Below are 27,004 nucleotides of genomic sequence, written 5' to 3'. Positions count from 1 at the left end.
AGGACAAATTTCATTTTTGGGCATGGATATCTAGTTTTTGTAACATTTATTGAAAAGAGTATCCTTTCTCCTTTTTGTCTACTTGGCATCTTGTTGAAGATTGGCTGACCATATATGCATGGATTTCTTTCTGGGTTCTCTATTCTGTTCTGTTGGTCTGTTTTTTTATGCCAGTACCATACTGTTTTGATTACCGTAGCTTTGCAACATAATTTGAAACCAGAAAATGTGATACTTCCAACTTTCTTCTTCTTGCTCAAGACCACTTTGGCCACTTGGGGTCTTTTGTGGTTCTATATCAATTTTAGGAATCTTTTTTCTATTAGTTTGGCAATGAGTTTTTTGGATATGACTCCCAAAATATAGGCAATAAAAGCAAAAATAACTGAGTTTACATCAAACTAAAGAGCTTCTGTAAAGCAAAGGAAACCACCAACAAACCTACAGAATAGGAGAAAATATCTGTAAAATGTATATCTAATAAGGGGTTAATATCAAAATATAAAAGGAACTCATACAACTTAGAAGCAAATAAATAAATAAATAACCCAAGTAAAACATGGGCAAAGGAGCTGAATAGATATCTCTCCACAAAAGACACATAAATGGCCTACAGGTTTATGAAAATATGCTCAATATCACTAATCATCAGGGAAACACAAATCAAAAGTATAATGAGATATCCCCTCCCACCTACCAGAAAAGTTATTATTTAAAAAACAAAAGATGACAAGTGTTGGCAAGGATGTAGAGAGAAAAAAGAATCCTTATACACCATTGGTGGAAATGGATATTGGTACAGTTTTTATGGAAAACAATATGGAGGTTTCTCAAAAAATTAAAAATAGAGCTATTATATGATCCAGCAATCCTATTTCTGGGTATATAGTCAAGAAATTGAAATCAGGATCCCATGTTTATTACACTGCTATTCACAATAGCCAAGATATGGAAACAACCTAAATGTTAATGGATGAATGAAGAAAATGTTATATTTACACATATTAGAATGTTATATTCAGTCTTTAAAAAAAAAGAAAGAAATCCTACCATTTACAACAACATGGATGGACCTGGAAGACATTGTGCTGAGTTAAATAAGCTAGACACAGAAAACAAATGAAGCAGATCTCATTTATATATGGAATCTAAAATAGTCAAACTCATAGAGAGTACAGTGGTAGGTTTCCAGGGGCTAGGAGAAGGGGGAAGCAGAGCGTACAAAATTTCAGTTATGCAAGATAGATAAGTTTTAGAGATCTATACAGCATAGTGCCTACAGCTAACAAAACTGTATTGTATGCTTAGAATTTGCTAAGAGTATCTTACAAAACAAAATAAGAGATCTTAAGTGTTCTTACCACAAAATAAGCATCATCATCGTACGGGGGGCAGGGAGAAAACTTGGGACATGATGGCTGTATCTATGCTCTTGAGGGTGGTGAGAGTTTCATGGTATATACTTACCCCCAAATTCACAGAGTTGTACACGTTAAACATACACAGCATTTTACATGTCAATCATACTTTGGTAAAACGTTTTCAAAAATCACTTTTTTAATGAAAAGAAAGAATTATAGAAGTCTTTCTAAGGAAAGGTCAGTTTAGGGGAACACCCACGATGACCTCACTCATATGAAGTACATTGGAATTATTTTTTGATAGTGGAAGAAAGGGGAATCGAGATAATTTTCTGCTACTTCAAAGACAATCTACCACAATTGGACATTAGTATTTGTGTTGAGGTATGGTGACTTCTTCACAGAGTGGGAAGATCCATAGTCAAATATGAACTCAAAATGAACACAATTACTTTGCTGTCCACTAACTCCTAAAAAGATGTCAAAAAAGAGTTGGGCAGTCTTGCCATGACCTAAGGCCTGAGATGTGGGCTGACCATATCCCAACATGAGTGTTAGATACCAAAGATATGTGTGTGGGGTGGGGGTTGGGGATGGAAAATATTCATGATGCTGAGAGAGAACCAGAGATGAAATGTGGAAAAATAATAATATCCTCTTTCCTAAGGACATTTCCAATTCTGAGTTCCAGTTTTTCCTGAGAGTCAATTCCATTATTTCTACCCTTGCATTCTGTATAAGATCCTATATTCTTTAAAAAAAAAAAAAAAAAAAAAGATTCTATATTCTTAAAACAAATTCCTTATTGGTTTCAATTATTTACCACTAAAAAATTTTGTCTAATATAGGGGCACCTGGACGGCTCAGGCATTTAAGCATCCGACTCACAGTTTCAGCTCAGGTCGGGATCTCAGGGTGGTGAAATTGAGCCCCACCTTGGGCTCTGGCACTCAGTGGGGTGTCTGCTTGTGATTCTCTCTCTCCTTCTCCCTCTCTCTCTCTCTCTCTCTCTCTCTCGCTCTGCCCCTCCCTCTACACACACGTGCGTGTGCGCTTGCCTGTGCTCTCTCTAAATAAAATCTTTTTAAAAAATTTTGTCTAATGTGGAATTAGATCTGTATTTAGTATCTTTTAGAAATGTTATACTCAATTACAATAAAAATACATGTTATAAATATAAACAAAAAGGTAAATATAATAGATATATTTCTACACTATATTTAGAGAGGAAGAAAATAAGTCCCCTAAATTTTAAATTTGACCCAAATGTTCCAAATGATGGAATGATCTTCCCATACTTTCCAAGAAGTGACAAGAATTCAGAATTTAAAACCCATGTTTGAATCATTTGATTTGTAGATGTTTCTCAAAACCTCAAAGCAATCCTAAATACCTGCCTATTCTTTTCCCTGAACTAATTGTAAACAACTTGTCAACTTCTGCCTATTGTTTTCTAAATTTAGACAATAGGATCATTTACATTATGTATTGATAAGTGACCTAAGATGACTGGTGCAACTCCTAACTAATTCGGGCTAAAGACTGTCTGTGATAGGGCCATTATCTTGTGAAGTAAATTCTATGAATTAACAAACATAAAGCAGAATTCCAAGAGTGGAGAGGAAAGGGGGAAAGGCAAACCATAGTATTTTTTTTTAGAAAATAGAATCTGTAAAATTATGTTTAGAGAGATTGTTATAGAATTACCATTTTCAATTTTTATAGGGAAAATATCCCGGAAAAAACACTTTGTCCCAGTAAAGTTTCTTATGAAAGTAAAATTAGCACACATTCAAGCTTAATAATATTCAAGTACAAGCATTTAAACAATGAGATGTTTGACCTAGACTATATAGTTAAGATATTTGGGCCATGTCAGTGTGGAATACTATAAAGAGCATATGTTTTTTAGTTTATTCATGTGGATTTAGTGTTGCATGGTAAAAAGACCCCATCTAAGATAACAGGGAGAGAAATCTGGTTCATGTTCTAGCTTTGCCATTTACTAGTTATCTGAATTTGGACAAACGATTTAAACTCTCTAAGCCTCTTGTTACTCATCTACAAAACTGAACTGTTAATGAAATTAAAGGATATGGAACTTAGCTTTCACTCAATAAAAAAATATAGAAACCAATGTAAATAGGCAATGTAACTAACGTTGCAATCCAAGTAGAGTGTTTTATACCCTATAATATTTGGCTTGCCTAACAACCAGTGTAAATTTTATAGAGAGGTGCAAACGATGTCCATCAGTTTGGCCAAATTGGTCCAAGACGGGGATCTTGTAATACACTGGTAGTCATATGATACACTGTAATTAAATCCACGGTTTGGTGTTCAGAGATTTAGTTTTAATGCTGGTTCTGCCATCCACCAACTGAATGAACTTGGACATGCCACTAAAATCTCTTCATCTGCTTTTTCATATTAAAAAAAAAATGTGGGGAGGGGAACTATAGTTAATGCAGAACGTACCTCCCAGGGTTAGAATAAAAATGACTTAATATGTATGAAAGAGCTTTGTAAAAAGCAATTCTCCAAACTAGTGTCAGATGATGGAACAAGAGAGAAGAGGATGTTTAAAGGTACTGTGTTTAATGTCATGAGGAGGAAAATATTTGGCAATCATAAAATGAAAATAAAACATTTGACTTAGAAATACGAATTAATCTACAATATTTTATTAAGCAATCTACCTTACTTTCTTCTACTTCGTGTGATATGTATAGTGCTTGCAAAACAATGTGAGCGTTTAGAAGGTTGTAAGAGGCAGACTGATCAAAAAATACATTAAACAGATTTGGAAGGGGGTGGATATAAAGTTAGAATTTCTGAGTCATGAAAACATCAGATAGCAATTTCAGAAAGGTGTAACTTTATTTAAAACCAAGCTGCTGTGAATTCTATCATGCCGCAGACACCTCGGAATCAACAGTCTCTGTTGGCAAATTGTTATGCTGACAAATTCTCACATACACCAAAAATTTCCATTTTGTAAACAAGTAAGTGGGTTCCTGATGGCCCAGCTTATATCCTGAGCTGGAACCTTGGAAAGCAGAGTCCTCATTTGAGTGGACCTGTATCATCCATTCCTCACATTAGGAATTACAGATTCAAGCATTTATCACCCAAATCTGAGAGTCACCTTGAACACTAATATTAAATTTGATATTCTTTTTCAAGTCTGGGAAACACAAAAACACATCGTTGGCTTCACTGGCTAGACTTACTGAGATAGTTAGAATAGTATGGTGTGATAATCTGGTCATCTTTATAACACCAGGGGCTCTATTTCCACTTCTATCTACATGGACAATTATAGAACACTGGTCAGAAGCAGCCAGGATATTTGATGTATAGAGAAGTGAGTACACATATAGGTGAATACAGGTTGGGTGATGGATCTCCGTTCTGCTGGGTCACAGTCAGTCACAGGGGTTCTGCTCGTGTGCTCTATGATCACTGGCCCTGTCATCTAAGCAGGATGAAATGGCCAAGTGAGACCGCCGTGCAGATGAGTGAAAAGTCACCACCATTGCTGGGAAGGGAAGTAGGTGAGGTATATTTGCATAACAGGACTTTGGACGAGACAACCTGTACACATATCACAAAGGGTGATGTCTGCACATCATAAAAGGTATACAAGGGACAGCAGTGTCCAAAAAGGGACATCAAGTAGAGTTATTAGAGGTGTTGGGCCCTGGCCCCAGATATCGTGGGATTAAAAGAACCTAACACAATATCTAGCTTACAGGCGCTCGGTATATCAATTTTAGATTAAGTTTCCTTCCTCCTGTTTTATAAAACTACTTTGGGGGGGGGGGTTCTCATATATTAAGGAGAGTTGGATCCCAGGACCATGACGTCCCTCCTAGCTCTATGAGTAAGAACCTAGCAGTGATTGAACCTTTGACCAGCCCTGTTTTTATCAACGGCTGGGACCATCATTTCATAAAGATCAGATGCTTTTCTGTAGTCCTCTATCTTGCTAACTGGGGTGAGTGGGAGGATGGAGAGGCAAATACCTGTCCTTGATCACAAGCCCATTTTCATGTACTTTTATCTTCCAATTTCTAGACGCTTTAAACTTTCCAGCCAACTGTGAGGATGATATGGGTTTACCTGAGGTCTTACGAGGAAACAATAGAACAGAGAGAAAACAAGGAATCTGGAAGTCTTTGTCATCCAGTCAACATCCTGTAAGTCGGAAGAGTCTAGTCCTGTGTGCTCTTGTAGGCATAGACCCTCTCTCCCATAAGGAAAGCGGAAGTGATAACCAGCCTTCCGCACCCGTGAACACAGGCCTGAACGTCTATTTTCCAGGTTACTAAAGATGTCAGCCGGGGCCAGTCCCAGGCAAAATTAGAAAACAGAAGAGGTTTGTTGCAAAGAGTGCTGAGATAGGAGCCACAGTACCCGGATCCCCAGTCCAGCATTAATTAGTTATATGACCTTGAACAAGCCCTTTCTCTTTTTTGAGCCTTGTTTTTCTCATGTGTAAAATGGGAGTAATAATAACATGGCCATTATTTGATGAAGAGGAGGAAATGTAAAATGTTTTAAACAGATATGTAAATACAAAACAGTCTCCAAGCTATAAGTCATAGCCTGGTTTCCACATTCAAGCCAGCTCCTTCCCTTCTCTAGTTTCTTTCTCTCTCTCTCTCTCTCTGCTGGTATAGCCAACAGTGCCTCAGGGTGGGAAATAAATCTAGCTAATTCCTAATATAGTGTCAGTGCCATGGTTGACACTTCCCTTATGCCACTTTCATGCTAATGAATGAATCTCTGGTTTTAGAATATCAGATGTTAGGAAGAGACAGAATGCTTCGAAGAAGGTAGGAGAAAGATGTGTATGTGTGTGTGTGCACACATGTGTGTGCGGGGGGGGGGGGGGGGAGGTGGCTGGTCAGGTGCCTTTAGGTAGAAACCTCCCTGATAACTCAAAGACAGCATTTGGCTGTACCTGTGCAAAGCTAGCAGGGAGCCCTTTAAAACACCACCCCACAGAAAACGTGAAATTCTCTCTCGTCTGCATCCTTGGTCTGCAGTGACACTGGCAGATGCTAAACTTCGGCCTGTCTAGAACAGTTAATTAGGTTATAGAGGCTGCCAAAAATCCCAAAGTCATTCTAAGAAAGTGCAACACTTTGAGATGTGAAGCAAAGGTCAGGAGACACAAACACTAATCTGAGGTTTAAGAGAGAAACTACCAAATAAGTCGGGGGTGGGGGGCGGGTAAGAAAGGAAGGAAGCAGGTCCCTGACAACCTGGGAACTTCTGATCAGGTTCCTATAATTGTTGAGATTAGGCATAAAGTGGTCCTGGCTCTTTTCTCCAGTAATAAATACTGTGTATTTATAAAGGCTGATACTGCAATAGATACTGTATATTCATAACCTGTTCCAGAACTCTCAGTCCATGCCTCCTGGGACATCAGGAAATCTTTCAGAGACCTCCTTCCCCCCGGAGAATGTTCCCACCTGGGAGTAATGAGGCTGGAGAGGGGAGGAGAGAATTTGAATACAATCAGCTGAATAAATGCCTGGGTATGTTCAAGGCTTCTTTATTGGCTGCATCAAATTATGACAGAGTAAGAACTGCTGACTGCCCCCTTGTTCTCAGTAGCGGAGAGGCAGCCTTAAAAACCCAGAGACCCAATTCTTCCAAAAGGTTACCCCAGAAAGCATGTGCTGGGAATGGGGTGGTGTCAGAAAATAAACAGCAGTGCGCGGGACTTCACTGCCACCAGCAGGACCCAGGAGAAGTGCAGGCCAGGAGGAGGTCAGGAGCCGCCTGCAGCAGAAGCCCCGGGTGGGAAGAGAAAACGTGAACTCAGCTGCCTTCAACCTGTGCCCAACCACCCCCTTTCCAATCTCAAAGATATGGAAAAGCTGTTCTTCCTCTCTCGAAGACACGAGTTCCTGCCCCAAAGCTCAAAACGAGAGGTTTGGAGACCAAACTCCAATTGGGGATCCAAACACACCCTCCTCCCTTCCCCCACCCCATAGTACAATCACACTTCTATTCAAGAGTCTTTCTTCCTGTCCTGGACTTTGCAGTATTTCGGCAGGCGCAGCGAGCGAGGAACGAAGATGGCAATTTTACGTCTGGGTCCCTCCGCATTTCGCGGCTTCCCGGCGGTAGACCAGACCCGTAGCGCTCCCACCCCAACTCCAGGTCGCACAGTCCCGCGTCCGCTCTGGCCCGGTCGGATCAGCGTCAGGTGGAGCCGACTCACGCTCTGAACGGACTTGGAAAAGAGGCCAAAGGCCAACTCTGATCTCTCCCACCCCGCCTCAATTCGTGGCCACCTGCACTTTGCGGGACCTTGCGCAGAGCGGCGCTTCCCGGAGCCCCCAAAGGCCTGCCGGCCCTAGGCGCACACAGGGCGGTGCGGGGCTGCTGGAGCCGCGGGTCTGACAGAGTGGCCGGGGAATGCTCCAGGGCGGGGGCAGGAAGGACCCCTCTGGAGCCCAGAGACCTCGGAAGGCTTCCCGCGGAGATCCGCTCATGGAAAGGTTCCGCGACCACGCGGCGAGGAACACGTGAGCGGCGCGGCTTCGCTATAAAAACCCCCGCTCTGCTGAGCTTGAGGCTAGCGGAGCGGCAGGACTCAGCCACCTGCGCCGCCACAGGCCGGGCGACGGCGACGTTCCCTCCAGGACGCTCAAGACGCTCCCGAGTTTTGATGCTTCGGACCCTCGGGGGCTGGCGCTCAGTGCGTGCGTCTAACTTTGAGGCCGGAATTGCCGGCACGTAGGCAGAGAGGCGCCGACGCCGGTAGGCGTGCATTCCCGAAAATGCTCAGGGCTTGTTTGACCTTTAGGAGAGTTGGAGGAGTCAGAGGAATCGCGGTCTAGTTGCATTCCTGTTCTCCACCAAAGAGTCAGCCACGAGCGCTCGGGATCGTCCTCGGAGAAGCCCGGAAGCCCATGGGCAGCCCGAGGCCCCCGCGCCCCCGCCGCCCTTTAAGCCGCGGGTGAGTCCTGCGCCCCGTGGGAGGAGTTCCCATAAAGTCCGGACGCCTTTGGCAGATAAAGTTTGGTCGGCTGTCTTCCGCTCGGTCCCCACCGCCTCGGCGACCCCTCTCCCCGCGGCAGGCGCGGGCGGGGAGATGGCTGCGGGCTGGGCGGCCGGCGCGGGCGCTTCCCGGCGCAAAGGGGCGCGGCGCGCGTAGCCGCCGCCGCGCTGACCTCCCGCCGACTGCTGTGCTGAGCCCCGGCAGCGGGCGAAGGCGGACGCCCAGAGGGCCAGGAGGCGGCGGCGGCAGCGGCCCGAGGGTCCGTATGGCCGCTCCCCGCCGGCCGGTAGTGTTTGCCACGGAGCTCGCCGGCGGCGCCTCGGGATCGGGGCGGCTCTGAGCAGCGCCGCCTGCGGGGATCAACCCAGCTGTTCCGCGGAGCCGCGGGCAGGAACCGAGGACCAGAAGGCGGCGGCGGCTATTCCTCCCAGAGGGCGATGTGGCCGGCAGGTGCGGGCACCAGGCTGCCCTGTCCCCGGGACTCCGCGCTCCGGCGGGCGGCTTTCTCTGGGAACCTCACCGCCCTGCCTTCTCACCTCGTGCCCGCCGGCCGAAGCGTCCGGGTCTTCATCAGCGCCAACCCTGAAGGTAAGTCCCTCGCTCGGATTTGTCCGTCAGTCCTGTCCGTCCGTGCGCCGGGAGCCTGAGAGTGGCCGCAGCACAGCCCTGTGCGCCGTGCGTGCCCGGCTCTCCCTTCCTCCAGCGGAAGCCGTGGCTGCCCTGAGCGCGTGGGAATTTCATTTGAATCACTTGTATTCTCCCCTTGCGCAGCCCCTCTGCCCGCTGACTTCCCCTAGGACACCCAGGCTCGCGCCCCCCGCGCCCAGGTCACTCCTTCAGGTCTAGCTAAGAAACGTCCGAGGCAGTAGCAGACGCTTCTGGAAGCTCCATCCTGCCACTACCGCCACCCTTTCTTTTAGAGGGTTTCTTCTCCCGGGTTACCGCAAACGCAAATAGTAGTTACCCCTCACTCCCGGCTCCGGTGCAGGCTCCTGAAAGAGGGCTCCCTCCTTTGCTACTTGTTCCCGCCCAGGCGAAATGAGCCTGGGGTTCCCTGAGACTCGCCGCTTGCGGATGCGATGGTGCCTTTTGCTTGGGAGGGCAGAGGAATCCTTGGTAAACCGAAGGCCGCGGCGGTTGAGAGGAAACACGCGGGGAAGCCCCGGGAGGGAAGGGAGCTCGCTCTGTCCGGCGCTGGCTTTTTGGCGGAGCGCTCTGGATGAGCTCATCTCCACATTTGGACCCTGGGCTTGATTTCTCGGTCCAGAACCTGGCCTACTCAGTTGTGTTCCTGCTCAAGTCTGGGCACCTGGTAGGTGCAAAACGCAAACTTGTTGATTAATTGCATTCACAAATCACGGCAGCTGGGCGCTGGGTGGGTCTTTTCTCTCTCTTTTTGCTCAACGCTGCCTTTGAGTTCTAGGACCTAAATGTTAACTTTCGTTACTAGTAAGGGAAAGTAGAATGCATTCGACTTAAGCTGGATAAAACTGCAGGAATTGCCCTTCTCTAGAAAAAGTGTATGTTCCGCCATAAGATAAGTTTGTAGGAGACTTTTTATGCGCTCTAACAAGCCTGGAGTCTGACAAGAAAGTTAACAATCATTGGATGGAGTCGTTTGAAAACCCAAGACTGGTTGCTTATGAAAAAGCATTTAGAGAGGACTAACAAAACTAACTTTCTAAAATAGTTGTAAAAAAAGAAAAAGCAGAAATTTCAGGTAAAGTTTATGTTATGACAAGGGGATTGGGGAAAGAAATAGCTAACTCACAGGTAATTAGTAATAGAAGCAATGCATACTTTTGAGATGGGGGCATGACTCTCCTATGAGGTTTACAGTTCACTTCCACAGAATGTAATACTTTAAGGAGGCATTTAGGAAACTACTGTGCACTGTTTTAAAATCCTTTTAAAATCTCAGATATGCCTTCCAGGATTTTAACTTAAATCTGAATGAAGAAAACCATGGAGATACACACTCAATTTAAAGGTTAGGGAAATCTGCAACTTAAGTGTTCAGATTTGTTTTGCTTTGTTTTAATGTTGCTGAAACATTTTTTTTTAAGTGTTGAGAGAATTGTGTTAGAAAACGGTTAGTCTTAAAATTTTCAATTCTCCTAAGCTTAAAAGAAAACCTAATGAGAAGCGTTTAAGTCTGCTGATGTAGAACCAGCTAAATGACTTTTTCTTTAAGCATGTTGCTTCTAAAGTCCTGTGAAAATTTTGCTAATATTGATCAGTAGTTAGCTTTTCCTATAATTCTTTATTTCCTTTAAATAAAAACCAGTGATTATGGGTTTGTTAAGTCAGCTTAATACTGAATTAGTATTAATGTCATGTTTCTTAAGGAATGTGATTTTCTTACATATGATTCTTCAAATTTTCTAGTTTCTTAAAAGTTTTACCATATTGTAATCTTCGGAAAGCAAACAGGAGGAGGGAGCCGTGATCTTGCTCATGTCTCCTAGTCACTGTTTGAGCTGGAGAGCTTGCACATTGATCTGGAAAGGACCAGAAATGTGACTTCTACCTGAGAAGTTGTAACAGAGGGCAGCATCTCAAATTTTATCCAAATTGGAGAGCCGAGAGTATATTGAATAGAAAAGACGGAGATGGGTATTTTTTTGGACTTGTGCATGAAACCTTGCAATCTCGGTAAATGCTCTGTCAGAGGCAGCACTTTACCACGAAATTTTTATGGACGAAGTTCAGGAAGCAAATGGTTGTGTTTTGGTTCAATCCAATATTAGATTCTTGGCCAATACTCAAGAGTCTTTCCACTATCCAATTAAGACAAAGAACATTCTCTCATGCTTTTCTTTACAAGAGGAAATCAACTGATGCTCTAAATAAAAGCTGCTTTGCGTTGGACTCATAGCAATATGTTTAAGAACCCAGCAAGGGTCTCCGTTAGATTATTGAGTTAATAGGTCTTGCTTTCAAAGGCTCCTGTGGACTTTACCCATCTGGAATAAAGGTAACACATGTCTTTTGAATGGAAAAATTACTGTCGCGTATGTTAGCTCATTCAGTATTTTGATTTTGATTTCCACTGTCAAGTCCTGTGAGGGTGCTGGGCCAGGGACTCTTCTCTGTTTTGCAGGTAAGGAAACTAAGGCTATGCCAGGTTAAGCTACTTGCCTGCACTCCTATAGCAGAATGAAACAAGGTGGAGCCTTCAGGGGACTCAAAACCTCTCTTGATACTCTTTGGCCCAGCCTAGGTTCATGCCAGATTTCTGGCAGGTATCTTATCCCACGTGGACAAGACAGCTAGATGTAGCGGATGCGTGCTCTCCTTATTCTTGAATCCTGACAGCCAGAGCTGAGTAGCAGGAAGGGAACCCACTTCCCCTATACCAAAAGGTGGCATAAAGGGCATTCAAGGAAATTTCAGAATGTTCTGGACTCTAATGCACTTGTTCCTATTATAAGTATGTCTGCATCTGACCGGTCCCCACCACATTACAGACCCTGGAGAAGAACCCGTGTGGAGGAGGGAATAGCTTTGTGCCAGATTCTGTGACATGGATAAGCCTTGGACTTCATCTAGTCCCACCTTTCACACAACGTAGAAATTCCATCTATATCATCTGTATTAATCCTTGGAAGGCTTGTAGTCGCTTAGTCACTGTCTCTCTGCCAGAATGGTACTTATACCTCCTTGGAACAAGGACTCTAAAACACATATAAAATCTTCCACCGTGATTAGCCTGAATTGTTTATGAGCATGCAGAGGAGAGGAGCCAGCACAGTTCTCTCCGTGGGTTGAAATTCACAGGGGCCTAATAAGTCATCTCTTCACCTCAATTCTTAACCAGTTTAAAACAAAGCAAGTCTCAGCCTGGGCTGCTGCAATAAAGTAGCACAGACCAAGGGGCTTCAGCAACAGATTTCTTTTTCACAGTTCTGGGGGCTGGAAAGTCCAAGATCAAGGTGCTGGCAGGTTTGGTTCCTGGTAAGGGACCTCTTTCTAGTTTCAAGGGGCTTCAGCAACAGATTTCTTTTTCACAGTTCTGGGGGCTGGAAAGTCCAAGATCAAGGTGCTGGCAGGTTTGGTTCCTGGTAAGGGACCTCTTTCTAGTTTTCAGAGGACCGTCTTCTCACAGTGTCCTCACGTGGCAGAGAATACAAGCTCTGGTCTTCTTTTCTCTTTAAAAAGGATGCTAATCCCATAATGGAGGCCCCACCCTAAAGACCTCCTCTAAACCTCATCTAAACCTAATTACCTCCCAAAGGTCCCACCTTTAAATACCATCACATTAGCGGTTAGGGCTTCCATTTATGAATGGCGGAGGGACAGAAACATTAAGTCCATCACATTTTGCCCCTGCCCACCCCCACCAAATTCATGTCCTTGTTGCATGCAAATTATGTTCATTCCATCCCAACAACTCCAAAATTCTTGACCTGTTCCAGCATCAACTCTAAAGCCCACAGCCCAAAGTCCCATCTAAATACAATCTAAATTAGATATGGGTGAAACAACAGATACGAATTATCCTAAGGCAGAATTCCTTTCCTGCTATGAGCCTGAGAAACCAGAAAAGTTATGTGCTTCCAAAACGGAATGGTGGGACAGGCAAAGGATGGGCATTCTCACTCCAAAGAGAGATGAAGGATCCCAAGTAAGTTGGGGCGCCTGGGTGGCTCACTTGGTTAAGGGTCTTTCTTCAACTCAGGCCATGATTCCGGGGTCCTGGGATGGAGCCTGGCATCTGGCTCCTTGCTCATCAGGGACTCTGCTTCTCCCTCTGCCACTCCCCCTGCTTATGCTCTCTTGCACTATCAAATACCTAAAATCTTAAAAAAAAAAAAAAAAAAGATGAAGGGTCCCAAGTAAGTTCAAAACCTAGCAAGGCAAATACCATTAGGTCTTAAGGCTCTTGGAATAATTCTCTTGGGTTTTCGAAGCTCTGCCTTCCACACCACCCAGGGGTGGAGTTCCACTTCTGGAACTCTGTGGGGAAGGAGTTGCCCACCAAGACTCCAGGAGGCCCTGTCCCCAAGACTTCGGACCCACGCCATGCCATCTGCCCTGCTGAAGCCTAGGTGATGCCTTCCCCCACCTTTAAACCAAGGAGGCAGCCCTAATGATCTCTGAATCTCCTCTGGGGTCATTTTTCCTTTGTCTTAAAGAATCACACATGTGCACAGCTGAACGGCCGCCGTATGATCTAGTCCTGAAGGATCTGAGAAGTCTATCAGCCTTCCTTCCTTTGAGCCTGTTTTTGTCTTCCTCGGTTCCAGCTAACCTTGTTTCTACTGGGGTGGTCCATGGTTTACACCCATACTAATTTCCTTATCAAATGCTCGTTCAACTCCACCCTTGGTGTTCTTTTCAACACAAGCTTTGCCATCTTTTTTGGAATAGGGATAAACTGGAGAGTTTTCCAGATCTTTAAGTTTTGGTTCCTTTTTGCTTAATTCCTTTCTCAATCCCTCCCCTCACCCCCCATCCCCACCTACAATTTAAGCACTCAGGAGGAAGCAAGCTACCCCTTCATCCAGTTTCATGGCTTACAAGGGCTGCCTGCCACAAAACCCTAGGGCACGGTTCAGCTGCATCGTTTCCCACTTTACAACCCTCCCCTTTGGTCTGTTGTGCAGTTACACGTTCCTCACTTGTCTTAGGTGATACCACCATGGCCATATTCTGTTCACAACTTCTCTGTTCTCTAAGATGGAAGCTTTCTCCACAGCTCTCCACTTTCCTTTCTGAGCCCTCCCCAGAATTGCCAATAACCATCTCTTCGCGGCGATCTTGGCATTTTCTAGCACGCACCTCCAGACTACCCGTTACCCGGTTCTAAAGCCGTTTCCACGTGTGTTGGTATTTGTTACAGCAGCACCCCGTGTGGGTACCAAAATCTGTCTTCGTTTCCTAGAGTCGCCGTAACATTTACCACAAACTGAGTTTTAAAGAACAGAAACTTACAGTCCTGTGATTCTGGGGGCTAGAAGTCCCAAAGCCAGGCGTCAGCAGGGTCATGCTCCCACTGAAGCCTCTCGGAAAGCAACCTTCCTTGTCTCTTCCCAGCTTCGGGTGGCTCCTGGCGGTCCTTGGTGTACCTTGGTTTACAGCTTTCTCTCCAACCTCTTCCTCCATGTCACGGGGAGGAAGGTCATGTCCTCATGTGGTGGAGAGAGAATTGTTGCGTCCTTCCTCCTTTTGTAAGGACAGTAATCCCATCATGGGGGCCCCACCCTCTTGACCTCATCCATACCTAATTACCCCCCAAAGGACTCACCCCACAACACCAGCACTTTTGGGGTTGGGGCTTCAACATATAAATTTGGGGGAACAGAACCATCAAGTCCATGACAGGTAAAGTCTAAAGTAGAAAGAAAGCCAAAATATTGCCCTTATTACTGCTAAAAACTGATGCAGGCCCAGAATCCTTTATCATCTTTTGGGCCAGATAGGATTTTGGAATTCCAGATTTTTTTTAGGTTTTAGAAGAAAATGGTGCATATGCTGTTGATTATGTAGGGTCTGGGGTAATACCCCATCATCAACTATGAATCTGAGGAGACGACTTCACTCTACATCCGTGTTCTACTTTCTGCAGGGCTGGACAGGTTTTATCTGCATTGTCCTATATGGTAGCACTAGCTAAATACGGCTCTTGAGCTTTTGAAATGTGGCTGGTATGACTAAGAATCTGAATTTTTAGTAGAGTAACTAATTTAAATTTAAATAGGCACATGCCGCTACTGGCTACTACACGCCGCACAGAGCTCTGAGTGGAGGAATCAGAACGCTGAGTGGTTCCCTGTGTGCTAAGGTCAGGTTTGCCACTGCTCACTCAGGTCACTTAAGGTTGCTGCCAGATGAATTGGGGAAAAAATTTTGTTTTCAACACTTTGGGGATTTTGGAAGTGCGGGTAAGGACTGTGGACCTTTGCGGGAGGGGATATGGCTTTTAACTTTAGACAAGTAGGGTTTTCCAATCCTGAACCTCAGGATTGCATAAACTTGCTCCCTCCCCAGACACTGTCAGCAACGGACAGGGCATAAACCCGCCCCTTCCCCCACCTGGTGAACAGACTTGACCCTTTTACAATTTAAGACATGGAGGAACAGAGAAGAATGACAGGTTCACTTACAAGAGAGAATGAAGCGGCTGGGCTATTTGTGTTCAGATTTTCCTTCCAAATGCATCCATCCATCCGATTAAGACACTTCTCCCCTGAGGAGTGAGTAATGGCCCTGTCCAGGACTACCGTGCTAGTGGATCTCGCTCTGTGTGTTGGGAAACATTGGAGGAAAAGATACTCCCCAACACCTCCTTTTGTACATTTCCCGCCCGCTCAGTTATGCACCTGTCATCTTTGAGAATTGCACATATTTGTCCACAGTATTAACGATCAGATGGCTTGTCCATTTCCACTTAGACTTTGTATTCTGCATGTCTTTGTATCTTCCCGGACTCTGTTCGCCATATCTTTGGGGTCTTAGTAGGAAAGCTTGTTCTCCATTTTGGCACAAGCCACAGTAAAGAGAGAAGAATTTTCCCTACATTGCTGCAACCAGTGTTTATTTTACTTTTACTTCAGCTTCTGCTCCTAGGCAAGAGGCAGAAAGCTGGGTATCAAGAAATTCACATGAAAGCTATGAATATTCCTTACCCTAGTTCTTCTTATCTTCCCTACAGTGCTAATTATTTTGAAGGCTCCCTGTGTTTTCACTGTTTTTGTGAGTAATCGGAAAAAATAGTTAACACAGCAAAATCATACCTATATGTGTGTGTGTGTATCTACACACAGCTGTTTGATGCCCCAGAAACATCTTTAAGAATTAGGAGTCTTACAGGAGAACATATTGAACTGCTATTTTACAATAAATGCACATAGAACATTTAAAACATGTTCTAAAATTCTAGTGGTTGTATCTTCAAGTCCTTGAATATATGTTATTCAGGCAGGTGAGAATCTTAGATACAAGTACAGATTGGAGAGCTAGCCTGCCTGGGTTTGCTGCCTCAATCCACATTTAATGCTGTGATTCTTCAGCAAGTTGCTTAATTACTTTGTTCTCAGTTTTCTAACCTGTAGAAGGGGACAGCAGCAGTGCCTGCCTTACAGGGTTATTGAATAAATAAGCTAACGCAAAGCACTTAGAACAGTGCTGGGCACAGAGCAAACATGAAATCAGCGTTTGCAGTTATTACCCTTATTATCTTTATTATCAGTTTCTCCTGTGATCCAGACGTGGTGCGGGTGTGGGTACAGGAAGCTCAAAAGGCATTTCCTGCCCTCGAGGAATGGAGCCTGTAGACGCGTATGGGTTAGAACTCCATAGTAAGATAAAAACCACTCCAGATACTTCAGGGAACTCAGCAGTCCCAAAAATCATTGAAGGATCCAGTGAGTAAAAGGATTGCCACTGGGCATTTAGGTCACCTTGCCAAAGCTGTCACCTAGAGGGCAGGAGACTGTAGAAGCCACCGCCCGTTATCCCAGCTGCGCACTGTGTAGCTGCCCAGTTTCTGCAAACAGGCCCATCTGCTGAAACCACGTGGCAGCCACCACAACTCATGACAGCAGAACGTCCCCCGTCCCCTGTCCACACCTTGTGCAGGTACACCCCTGGCAGACCCAGAATTGCACCCTTGCAGCAAGTAAGTCAGGGAACTTCCAGACTTCCCGCCCTTAGGCCACAGGGAGAGAATGAAAGGAAGTGCTAATGGATACTCAGCAGCGAGAAACCAGAAACCGTATCTAGTCCAGGGGGACGCAGGCACGTGGGCTGGTTCAAGCAGGAAATAGTCACGAAGCACGTCCTCCACAGGGAGGGCTGTTCTGGTGCTTAGCGTAGGGCAGCAACGAAACAGGCACGTCTCTGTTCTCGTGCAGTTTACATAAATAATCTATGCCATGAGCACGTGCTGAAGATAGGAGCAGGGCATTAAAGAGGCACTGAGGAGGAGTCAGCCAGCCTGCAGCTCAGAATGCGGGTTGGGAGGGCTTCCCAGGGGAACAAATAGAGCCAGGGTGTAAACACTATCCTACGTGGTCGTCAAATAGGAGGCAAAGCGATGATGAGATCTCTGCAGGGAATGGAAAGAGCTTATCCTTATTATTCAATGAAGAACTTTTATCCCTTTGAACGAGAGAGTGGAGCTGATGTCTTGAGGTGATACTGTCACTTGTCCCTTAAAGGTGGCTCATTTAGAATGACCTTTAAAAGAAAGCGGGGCTTGGAATGTATAGTACACTCTACAAATAGATTGTGACTTTTTGGTTTAGTAAATCATCTACAACTCTTTTTTAAAATTCTTGTCACACGGTTGCAGTGACACCATCGGCTGCTTTAAAGGGTGTGTGGCAAGTTTGTATTTTGTTTGCTTCCATTGTCTGTTGCTTTGTAGCAGCCCACCCCAAAACTTAGTGACTTAAAACAATGACTCATCATTTCTCACAGTTCTATGCCTGCCTGGCAACCCAGGCAGGGCTTGGCCTGCAGAAGACAGGTAGCTCTGTTCCACTGAGCCTTTAGCCAGAGTCACTCACTTGACTGCATTCAGCGAGACCTGGGCAGAACTGGGCTGGAAGGTCCAAGAAGGCTTCACGCCTACGTTTGGCTCCTCACGGCTCCTTCGTGAGGGCCTGCTCTCTACCTTTCCTCATTGTTCAGGAGTCTAGGCCAGGATTCCTGTTAGGGGATTAGCAACCCTAGAGAAAGGAAATGGCAGCTAGCAGGCCTCTTAAGGCCCTGGAAGTCCCAGAATGTCATTTTCACTGTGTTCTGTCTGTGCAAGTCATAAGCTAGCCTAGATTCAGAGGGAGGGAAAATAGACCCTATCTCTTCATATAAGGAGAGGCAGATGCATATGGGGGGAGGGACGGGGTAGGAATGAATGGTAGCCAACTTTGAAAGCTACCAAAACCCCAATTATATTGTGTAGTTTCTTTGGCCTGTCTTTGCCATAATTAGGTTAAATGAGAAAATGCATGAAAAGTGAGTCAACTAGTGCTGGCCTGTAGCAAGTGCCCAACAGTGGTAACAGTTGTGATGATTGCAGTGAGTTTTGAGGATCGGCAGTGACTCCATATGTAGTACTCTTCTAGAACTTTCCAAATTCTAATCTGAGAAAAACCAGACTCTGCAAATAGGTAAAAATACCACCATTTTTACTGGAAAAGATAATAATGGAGAATGCTCTCATGCTTCCTAATACTGAACACCAGAATTAGACATTCTTCTGCCCACACTCCAGCAGTGATGGGCCTCCAGGGGGTCTGCCCCATAAAACATTGAGCCTGGAGAAGAGAGTATGAACCACACTCTATGTGGACAGGTCATTTCCTAGGGGAGGGAATAAGCAGGTGGGCTGAGCTTGCCTGGTTTATTTTCCCCACATTATCAGTCAAATAAGCCACCCCTTTATTTGACTAAAGGGTAGGAAGGAGGTAAAAGGAGTTCAGGAGGCTCGTGCTCCAGGAGAAACCTCCAGTTCGAGGAAGAAGGACTGCTCCCTTAACCTGAATAATTACCTATTTCAGTTTAAACATTTTTACACAGTGAGATCCTTTAATTACCGAGGATCATTTAAATTGGATATTTAGCTTGACACAACCCAAATTCTATCACAGCCAATATCTAACACAAGAGAAGACCGTAAGCTAGAAGGGGCGACACACTTTGTATGTAATAGCAAGAACTGTATCAACTCTCAGGATCAGATATCTGAATAAGGTAAGTGCTTCGCATGCCTTGGGAAAAGTCACTTCGTCTCTCTAGAAATAGCAAGTCGTTTTAAACCACTATGTTTTGATAGTGGGTAGTTTGATATGCAGCAATAGACAACTGGGAAAAATAAAGTACACACTCACAAGCACCTTTTAAAATGGCAAGTGATACAATTTCTGCAGTGTAACCGGAACTCATCTACAGGGTAATTGGGCTTGATAAAGTGGGCTCAAAGTTCTTTTCGACCTGAAACATTCTTGTAAGTTTTGCCCTTACTGGTCGTGTGATTCAAATCAATGTAAAACGTGTATGTGGTTCAACAGTGTCCATACGGGCCGAGTTATGAGCGGTCGATCTAGAAGAATGTCCGGTGCTACCTCCTTAAAGACAGACACCTTTGTATTGCTTCTTCAGAGCTTCATCTTTCATCCTATTTTTTATTGAAATCAAACAGGATTCATTCTGCAAATTAAAGTAAGTAGGCTAATGTAGAATTAGAAAAAGGATCTGTGGCAGGAAGTTAATAAAAGGATAGAGACTACAGCTTTGGATGCAATTCAGAGGGAATAATACCCACTTCTAATGAAATGCTTCCTGGAAATCTCATTTTCGATCCAAAATATTTCCTAGGCTTATGGCATGGGTACACTCAAAACAAAGAGCGAAGCCCAGATGTCAGGTGTCTTATTCCAAGAGTGATTACAGAATCTAACAGAAATGAAACCACAAAATTAAAAGGAGATCTTTCATAATGCTTAATCTGATCCAGTATGGATAGTGTCAGAGAGCTTCTTGCCACTGAATAGATTTCCGTCAGAGTTCATTCTAAGCGTCACCGGCAGTATTTATTAGATACCCATTGTGTACAGCTCAACTCCTCCAACTGGCTGCTGTGGAGAGTGACGGAGGACGTAAGAGACACATACTATCTTCATTCTTTAAACTCCAGCTAGAAGGCAGGACAGACACAACTACCAGAAACACACTGTGGATGTGGGAGGGCTGTTTGACCACAGGCCACTTGGAGTAATTGGAATCCCACTGTGGTGTCTGATATCCCAGTCAGGAACGAGGTAGTCAAATTTCATCAAAAGGGAAAGACTGGGTTGTGTCAAAGCTAAGAAATAGACCTCTCTGCTGTAGTGGAGTGGCTGGTGGGGGACCCGGGCCAGCTGTCCGTGATGAGACCAAGTCTGGATCCTAGAAAAAGGGACTGTGTTTGAAAAGAAAGCATTTGTTCCCAAAGAGTCTGAGCAAAGAAGCATCATGAGCACATGGATGCTGAAATTTAATTTCCTCGAGTGTCAGAATAACTCAGGAGTTTATGCAGATAATAACTGGAGGGGTTTGGGCATGTGGAAAGTAGGAAGCTGAAAGGAGAGTTTGGGCCCAAGACTGCCATCCTGAGATAAAGGAGTGTGTGGGAAGGAGAAGGGGTAGCAAGAAGCACCTGGCAAAATCAAGGCAGGAGCCCAGCCCCTAGTCATAAGGTGGGACGGAGGTCCTGGGACAAGGGGCAGGCACCTGTCGGGACTGGGACCCAAGGCCAGGGCCATACCTGCTGCCTGAGTGATCTGGACCCCAAGTCTCAGAGGGTTGGGGAAAATAGGAAATAGGAAAGTAATAGGAAACATTTCCTGGCTGAGAATAGCTCGCTGCAGGTGGCAGGAAGGATGGTTCTGGATATCTCAGAGAAAAGATGCAGGGGCGAGGCCGCAGGAAGCCTTATTCAATAAAAACGAGGAATTCAAAACAATGCTCATGAGATTAGAAAGACTTAACTGTCCTAGTTGAAGACGATGAGGTGTTCCAGAGGGATGGAATAGGATCTATCCTGGAAGTCGAGTTACTCTCATGCTTAATCATTAGCAGCTGACTAAAATATTTTGCAGACATAAATGCGCTGGAGCCACATCCATGCTTGATGGAAAAGAGAGCGGAGATTGATTAGTAATGTCTGCTGTGGGTGAGGAATGGGGTGTGTCCTTGTTCAGTGAATTTGCAACTGTGAACACTGGGGTGGGGGGGGTGGGGAGGGAGTGAGCAAAAACTGAAGGCTTTTGTTTTGGTTCTTTTGGCCAAAGCAAAGAGGACAAGCCAGAGTGAAATAGGAAAAATTGCCCAAGAAATAACAGGTGAGAAATTTTCTCCACCAAATGACAGAACTAGTAGAATCACCACGTTTTAAAGGAGGAAAAATGTGTTGCAACTGTAAAACAGACTGAAAGTCTACTTGCATCTTGGTAGAACCTGTGTACTAGTTAGTTGCTAAGCAAAGGGTATAGCTTCAAGCAGATGATCTCAGTTGACAGTGTTCTAGAAAATTCTCTAATTAAAATGGAATTCAGTGGATCATCAGACTCAGTTTTGAGTCAGGTCATGATTTCAGGGTCCTGGGATAGAGCCCCGTGTCAGGCTTAGTGCAAAGTCTGCTTGTCCTTCTCCCTCTGCTCCTTCCTTTGCCCCAGCGTGTGCACATGTGCTTTCTCTCTCTCTCTCTCTCTCTCTCTCTCTCTCTCTCTCTCTTTTTAGTAAAATCTTAAAAAAAAAAAAAAATCAAACTGAGGTCACTGTGATGAAAAGCGATGAAGTTACTTAAATATATCAAATGTTAAAGGAAAAGAGAAAATCTGCTGAGAACCCTAAAAAGACATGAAAATAAAGTTCCCTTTTAAGCCAGGGTCTCTATTCGGAAGCCTGAATCATCGATATGGAAAAGCAAGTGCAGTAACAATGAGGAAAATATGTAGGAAAAATGGGAAAAGACCCAGACCTTCCCACCTCAGAGGGTTTGCTGTTTGGGGGCATTCATCTGCAAAGTCATGAGGAATGAAAGCATTCATAAAATAGGAATTTCATAATTTCGTGAAATCACTGTTGAATCTGAGATCTTTTAAGGTGTGGGAGTTTTGTCACATGGTCCCTAAGTTTTTTGGCACACATCCCCCTGAGAAGTGGCATCTGTAACTTTTCTCCTTGAATCTGAGCTCTCGAACTGTTGTTGGCCAATAGAATAGGGAAGAAATGGCATAGCACCAGTCTCTGGGCCGAGGCTTTTAGAAACTGCCCACCTCCACTTTCTGGTTTTGGAAGCCCTTGTTCTTTGGAACCCAGGCATCCCATGGAGAAACCCCTGTGAGGGAAGCCAGCAGCAGCACCACCTTACCAGCAAGGAGGATACGCTGTCTAGGAAGTGGATCTCTGCCCACGTGGGGAGCTCTCCCAGCGGAGGCAGAGACCAGCTAGCCGTCCCCGCTGAAGCTGCCAAAATGGCAGATTCAAGGGGAAGGTGAATGTTGTTGTTTTGAGCCAATGATTTGGATTTGTTATGCAGGCAAAAGAGAAATCAAATTAGTAAAATAAAACAGATGTGTTCTAGTGTGTACTGGCTAAGATGAAAGAACTTGGGGACTAGGGTTGGTTTTGAACCCCAGGATTTGTTACAGATTTGTGTAAAATACTTAAGCTCCTCAGGCTTCATTGTCCCTTCTGACAGAAGGACATAATTATAAGTACCTTACAAGGTTATTATGGAAAATAAATGAAATATGCAAGCACCTAAAACAATGCCTGAAAGATAGCAAGGACTCAGAAGTTCTAGATCAGAATTTGTTAAAAGCCCTAGAAGCCTACAGAAGAGAAGAGGGGTAAGGGTTTCAAAGGAATGAGAATTACTTGAATAACTTCTTTTTTTGTAAATCGTGGCATGAAATGGTCATTATTCCCAGATGATGCCATCCACATAATCACCTAAGCTTTTAGCTAGAAGGGACTATATAAAAACACCATTTTTAAATGATGGTTTAACATATAACTGTGAATTCAGCCCACATTATCAGGTATTAAGTTAATAAGTTCCATCTCTAAATAATAGAGCAGAACTCCATGCTTTTAGGAATTAGCCCCCAACACTCTTTTAAAATCATGGATAACAAGCAGATTTCAATGAAATGACATTCAGACAGATTAAAAAGATAGCACTTCCACCTTTTAATGTAAGGTATGTTCTAATCTTATACTAAAAACCATAATTTCTTTCACACATAAGAATTCCTTTAATGTTGCTTTAAATCTACGTAAAACCTTGTCATTTTTCCAGCTCCCGTTCATCTGATAGACCTTGAAGCACAGTTTGCTACAGTGTTTTCAGAGTGCATGCAATGCCTACATTCATGTGAGAAGGACCACTCTTCATAAAAATGAACAGCCCCCTTTAGGGAGGATATCAGTACTCCCAAAGGGGAGTATTAAATCCCATGTATGAGTGAAAACAATTTCATTCCACGTGGCTATTATGGTTGAATGGCCAACTCTTATTCTGTAAGTTGATGATTCTTACCGCGTGCATGTAATAGTCATTGTAAACCCACGTCATACTGAGCAAACAATACAGGTGTTCCTGAAAGAAAGAAACAGAAAATAATAACTGGATATTAGTGTTTGGGGTGGAGGAGAGTAGAGAGGAGATGTGAAGAGACGGGAGGAGATGGGTCTCTTGACTGAAACTGTGCAAGGCCTGGGATAGGCGGTGACAGCTTGAATCTGGAAAGGGCTGATCCTTCATTTGTTCATTTGTTCTGCTCTGCAGATCTCAGACTAGAATGGAATGAGGAAGAAGGCTCTGGAATCGAGGAGTTTTGAAACAAAACAGTTTTGTTTCTCAAGCTTGGACCTTGATGAAAGTAGAAAGTAGATATTCAGGGACTCTGGTCCCTCTGGGGACAGGAAAGGCAGAATGGGGAGCCTCGGCTGGGTGGAGGGAGACTGTGAGCCCACCATCCTTTATGTGCCTCATATGATTATCTGAAGAAAATGAAATGCAGGGGATAGCCAAATGCTTTGGTTCTTTTTATCTGAGATTTTAAAAAATATTTGAAACTCATTCTTTGGATTCAGTACTTGCTGTGTAATCTTCTGTGTTTCCTTCCTTTTTCCGCTCAGAAATGAGTCTATCTCCACTGTGTCAGGACAAAAGGGATTTCACTTGTGCTGTTACCATGAATGGGATCGAAGCAGAGCTGTGCTCTGGGGGCGGCTCCAGTGGGTACATAAGCAGGAGGGAGGGTCCCCTTTTCAACTCTGCTGACCCCAGATGCATATGCAGATTTCCTCTCCGCCAGCACCTGCGTCTGCCCTGGGGACAGCAGTGCAGATTTCTAGCCCACGCGTTTCATTTGACACCAGGGCATCCAGGAATCACAAGAGCAAAATTCCAGATTCCTCACTGCCCAGTGTTTACCCCCTGTGTGACCTGAGGCAGTTCCTAGAGCCTCGAGTCTCAGTCTTCCTTTCTACAAAAAGAAAACGCCTATATTGTATATTTTAGGGCATTCTGAAGGTTAAATTCTGTCATAGCATACAAACAGTGAGCTCTGTATAGAAATGGAGAATTATTCTTTTCTTAAAACTCTTTCAAATGCACAAGTTGTAAACTGCCATTTACGCCAATATTGAGTGATTATGTTACACTGTAATAAATTACCAGGAGGTGCTCGTTGAATTTAAAGTCCCCTTAAGAGAAATGGATCTCTAGTTCCCAAATCCCATACCCTTCATGGTTCTGTCCCTGTTGTCTCCAGTCCCTCCCTAGTAAAGCTAACCCTCTGTCCCCGCACCCAAACTCCTCATGCCTGTATGGCTCTCCTACTCCTTTATCCCCAGGCCCATAGGGCCTCACCCAGAGGCCAGCTGGATCCCCACAGGGCTGGCCATGGAGGCTCAGCCTGAGAGTCCCCAACTCCCGAGGGCCAGGTTCCCAGGAAGCCACGTTCCATGCATGTAGCCACTGAGGAGGGAAGTGGGGAGAGAAGGATGCCTTCCCACTAGGCAGTCAGGGATGGCGGGTGTCTGTCGTGAAACCAGAGCCTGGCCGTGCAGCTTTCCGTTCCTGTGCGTTCCTCACAAGAACAATGAGAAACCACGTACCGCTGGGCCTACGGTGCAGCTACACTGTGTCTTTGGGGACCAGTTAGGTACCTTGCCACTTTCTGAAACGTTATTTTTATGGCAAATTTCATTTTGTGTTCCATTTCGATCATGCACAATCAGGCTTATGTAATGACCATTTAGAAGTTGGGGAGATGTGTTTTCCCCAGAGACCTTCTCCTTGCTTTCTGATCGCATCGTGGGTGCATACGGGAGAACGTTCGTGTCCTTGAGACACCGTGAGGTCGTCAGGGGGACGTACCATGGACTGACAGGGCTGGTTTGGACAGCAGCTCTGTGACCTTGGACATCGTCTCTCGGACTCTTTCCTTATCTATAGAGTGAAGTGGATGAAACACAGGACTTCCGGGACCTCTTCCAGCTCCAATGTTACATGATTCCACCTCTTTGAAACTCCCCAGCAGTTCCATTTTGTTTCATTTCTGTTCAGGGAGAGGGAGTGTGGGGTCTAGCTCTTTTTCCTGACTTTGTGATTGTGTCTTGTTCCATCTTCTTGAGGAAAAGCAATAATATTATCTGTCCTCCTGGCCTCAGAAGTTTGTCATGATAATGGCTGGAGAAGCACTTCCGAAACTCCTGCATGAATATGCATTGTTGGTTGGCATGTGGAAAGTATAACAAAGAGCACAAGTTAGTGGGAAACAGCAGTAAGGTTTAGGAACTCTGACCAAGTGTTCAGTGTTAAGCTGGAGAGCATGAGCCGGATGAAGTGCGCTTACAGGTCCTCTTCTTCGGGCCAACAAATGAGACTTTTAGGTTGACAAACTCATGGGGCTTTGGGGTAGGATGGTTGAATATAAACTCCGGCATGGAAGGGATTGGCATTCTACCCCGAATTTTGTGGTGGAACCCATTGTGTGGGCACGTACAGCGGACAGTACATATGAGGACCGGTGAATAATAGAGGTTAAAGGTTCCGAATCTGGAGTTGGAAACACTTGAGTTTGAGACCTTGCTCTGTGCCATTGTCTGACTCCGTGACCTTAAATTATTCAGGTTCCATAATCCAAGATTCGCTTATCTCTAAAATTGAAAATATCATGGGATTTTTATGAGGCTTAAATGAGATAAAGCTTGTGAAATGCTTATCACATGCTTGGCATTTAATAAGCTCTCATTAAATGTTAACTGGGATTATTACCATTATTAGCTCCATTATCTCTACCTGGGAGACGCTGACAGCTTAGCTGGGAAAGAAGTGATATCAAGCCTGGCTCAACTAGGTGGCAGTCATTAAAAGAAAAAAAAATACTCATCTGCCAGCGGTATCTTTGTTGCCCACTCAGTACGAGAAGGAAAGATGTGTGACATGATGACACACTTAGGAAACGTTTATACTCTGTTTATTTATATGAAGCCAGAATGTTTATTTCCAACTGTCTGTCAAGGTTGACATCTTAAGGGCCATAGTTATCATAAACGTTTTAAAAAGTGTTTTTGTAGCATTACCATCAGAAAGAAGTTTAAAGCCACGAGAATAGGCATGCCTTCTTCCTTTACAGTCAGACCCCACCTTTAATCAGAAATTCACAACAGTCATTTAACAAATATTTATTGAGGGCTTTCTGCATACAACCCTGGTTCTAAGCCCTGAGGATCGAATTCACCAATACTAAGTAACTGTGTTTATTTAACATAGACAGTACCTGTGCTCCTTGTGGTTGTTACGACCACAGTGCAAAAGGCAAATACGTGTGTTTGTAAAGTTTGCGGGAGGGATGGTATGTGTTGTGAGGAAAAGTAGAACAAGGTAAGGACAAAGTGTTTGGGGCACGTACCGTCTCCCAGTAATGAGTGGTCAGGCGGTCTGTCTGAAGAGATGTTATCTGGACAGAGACATGAGTGGAGTGGGGAAGGGAGCTGAGCATTTCTGCCAAGAAGTAAGTGTAAGGAAGAAGCAGTAAGTGCATAGGCCCCACGGCATGGCGTGCCTTCGATGTCCAAGGAGCAGCAAGACCAGCGTGGCGGGGAAGAG

General features: G+C 44.6%; 1 protein-coding gene across 1 annotated transcript in view; it reads left to right on the top strand.

Annotated features, from left to right (window-relative positions):
* Window positions 1–8,825: 8,825 nt before the first annotated feature.
* NWD2 (NACHT and WD repeat domain containing 2) overlaps window positions 8,826–27,004 on the top strand; it is a 173,834-nt gene continuing 155,655 nt past the window's right edge. The window contains exon 1 of the mRNA XM_045770554.2: window positions 8,826–8,976. Coding sequence (XP_045626510.1) covers window positions 8,826–8,976 — 151 coding nt within the window. The remainder of the gene's footprint in view (window positions 8,977–27,004) is intronic.

Source organism: Ursus americanus, chromosome 8 (genome assembly GCF_024610735.1).
Source record: "Ursus americanus isolate L20-20 chromosome 8, mUrsAme1.1.p, whole genome shotgun sequence".
Taxonomy (NCBI): Eukaryota; Metazoa; Chordata; class Mammalia; order Carnivora; family Ursidae; genus Ursus; species Ursus americanus.
The sequence above is the reverse complement of the archived record's forward strand: the minus strand, read 5'-3'. Positions and strand labels throughout refer to the sequence as shown.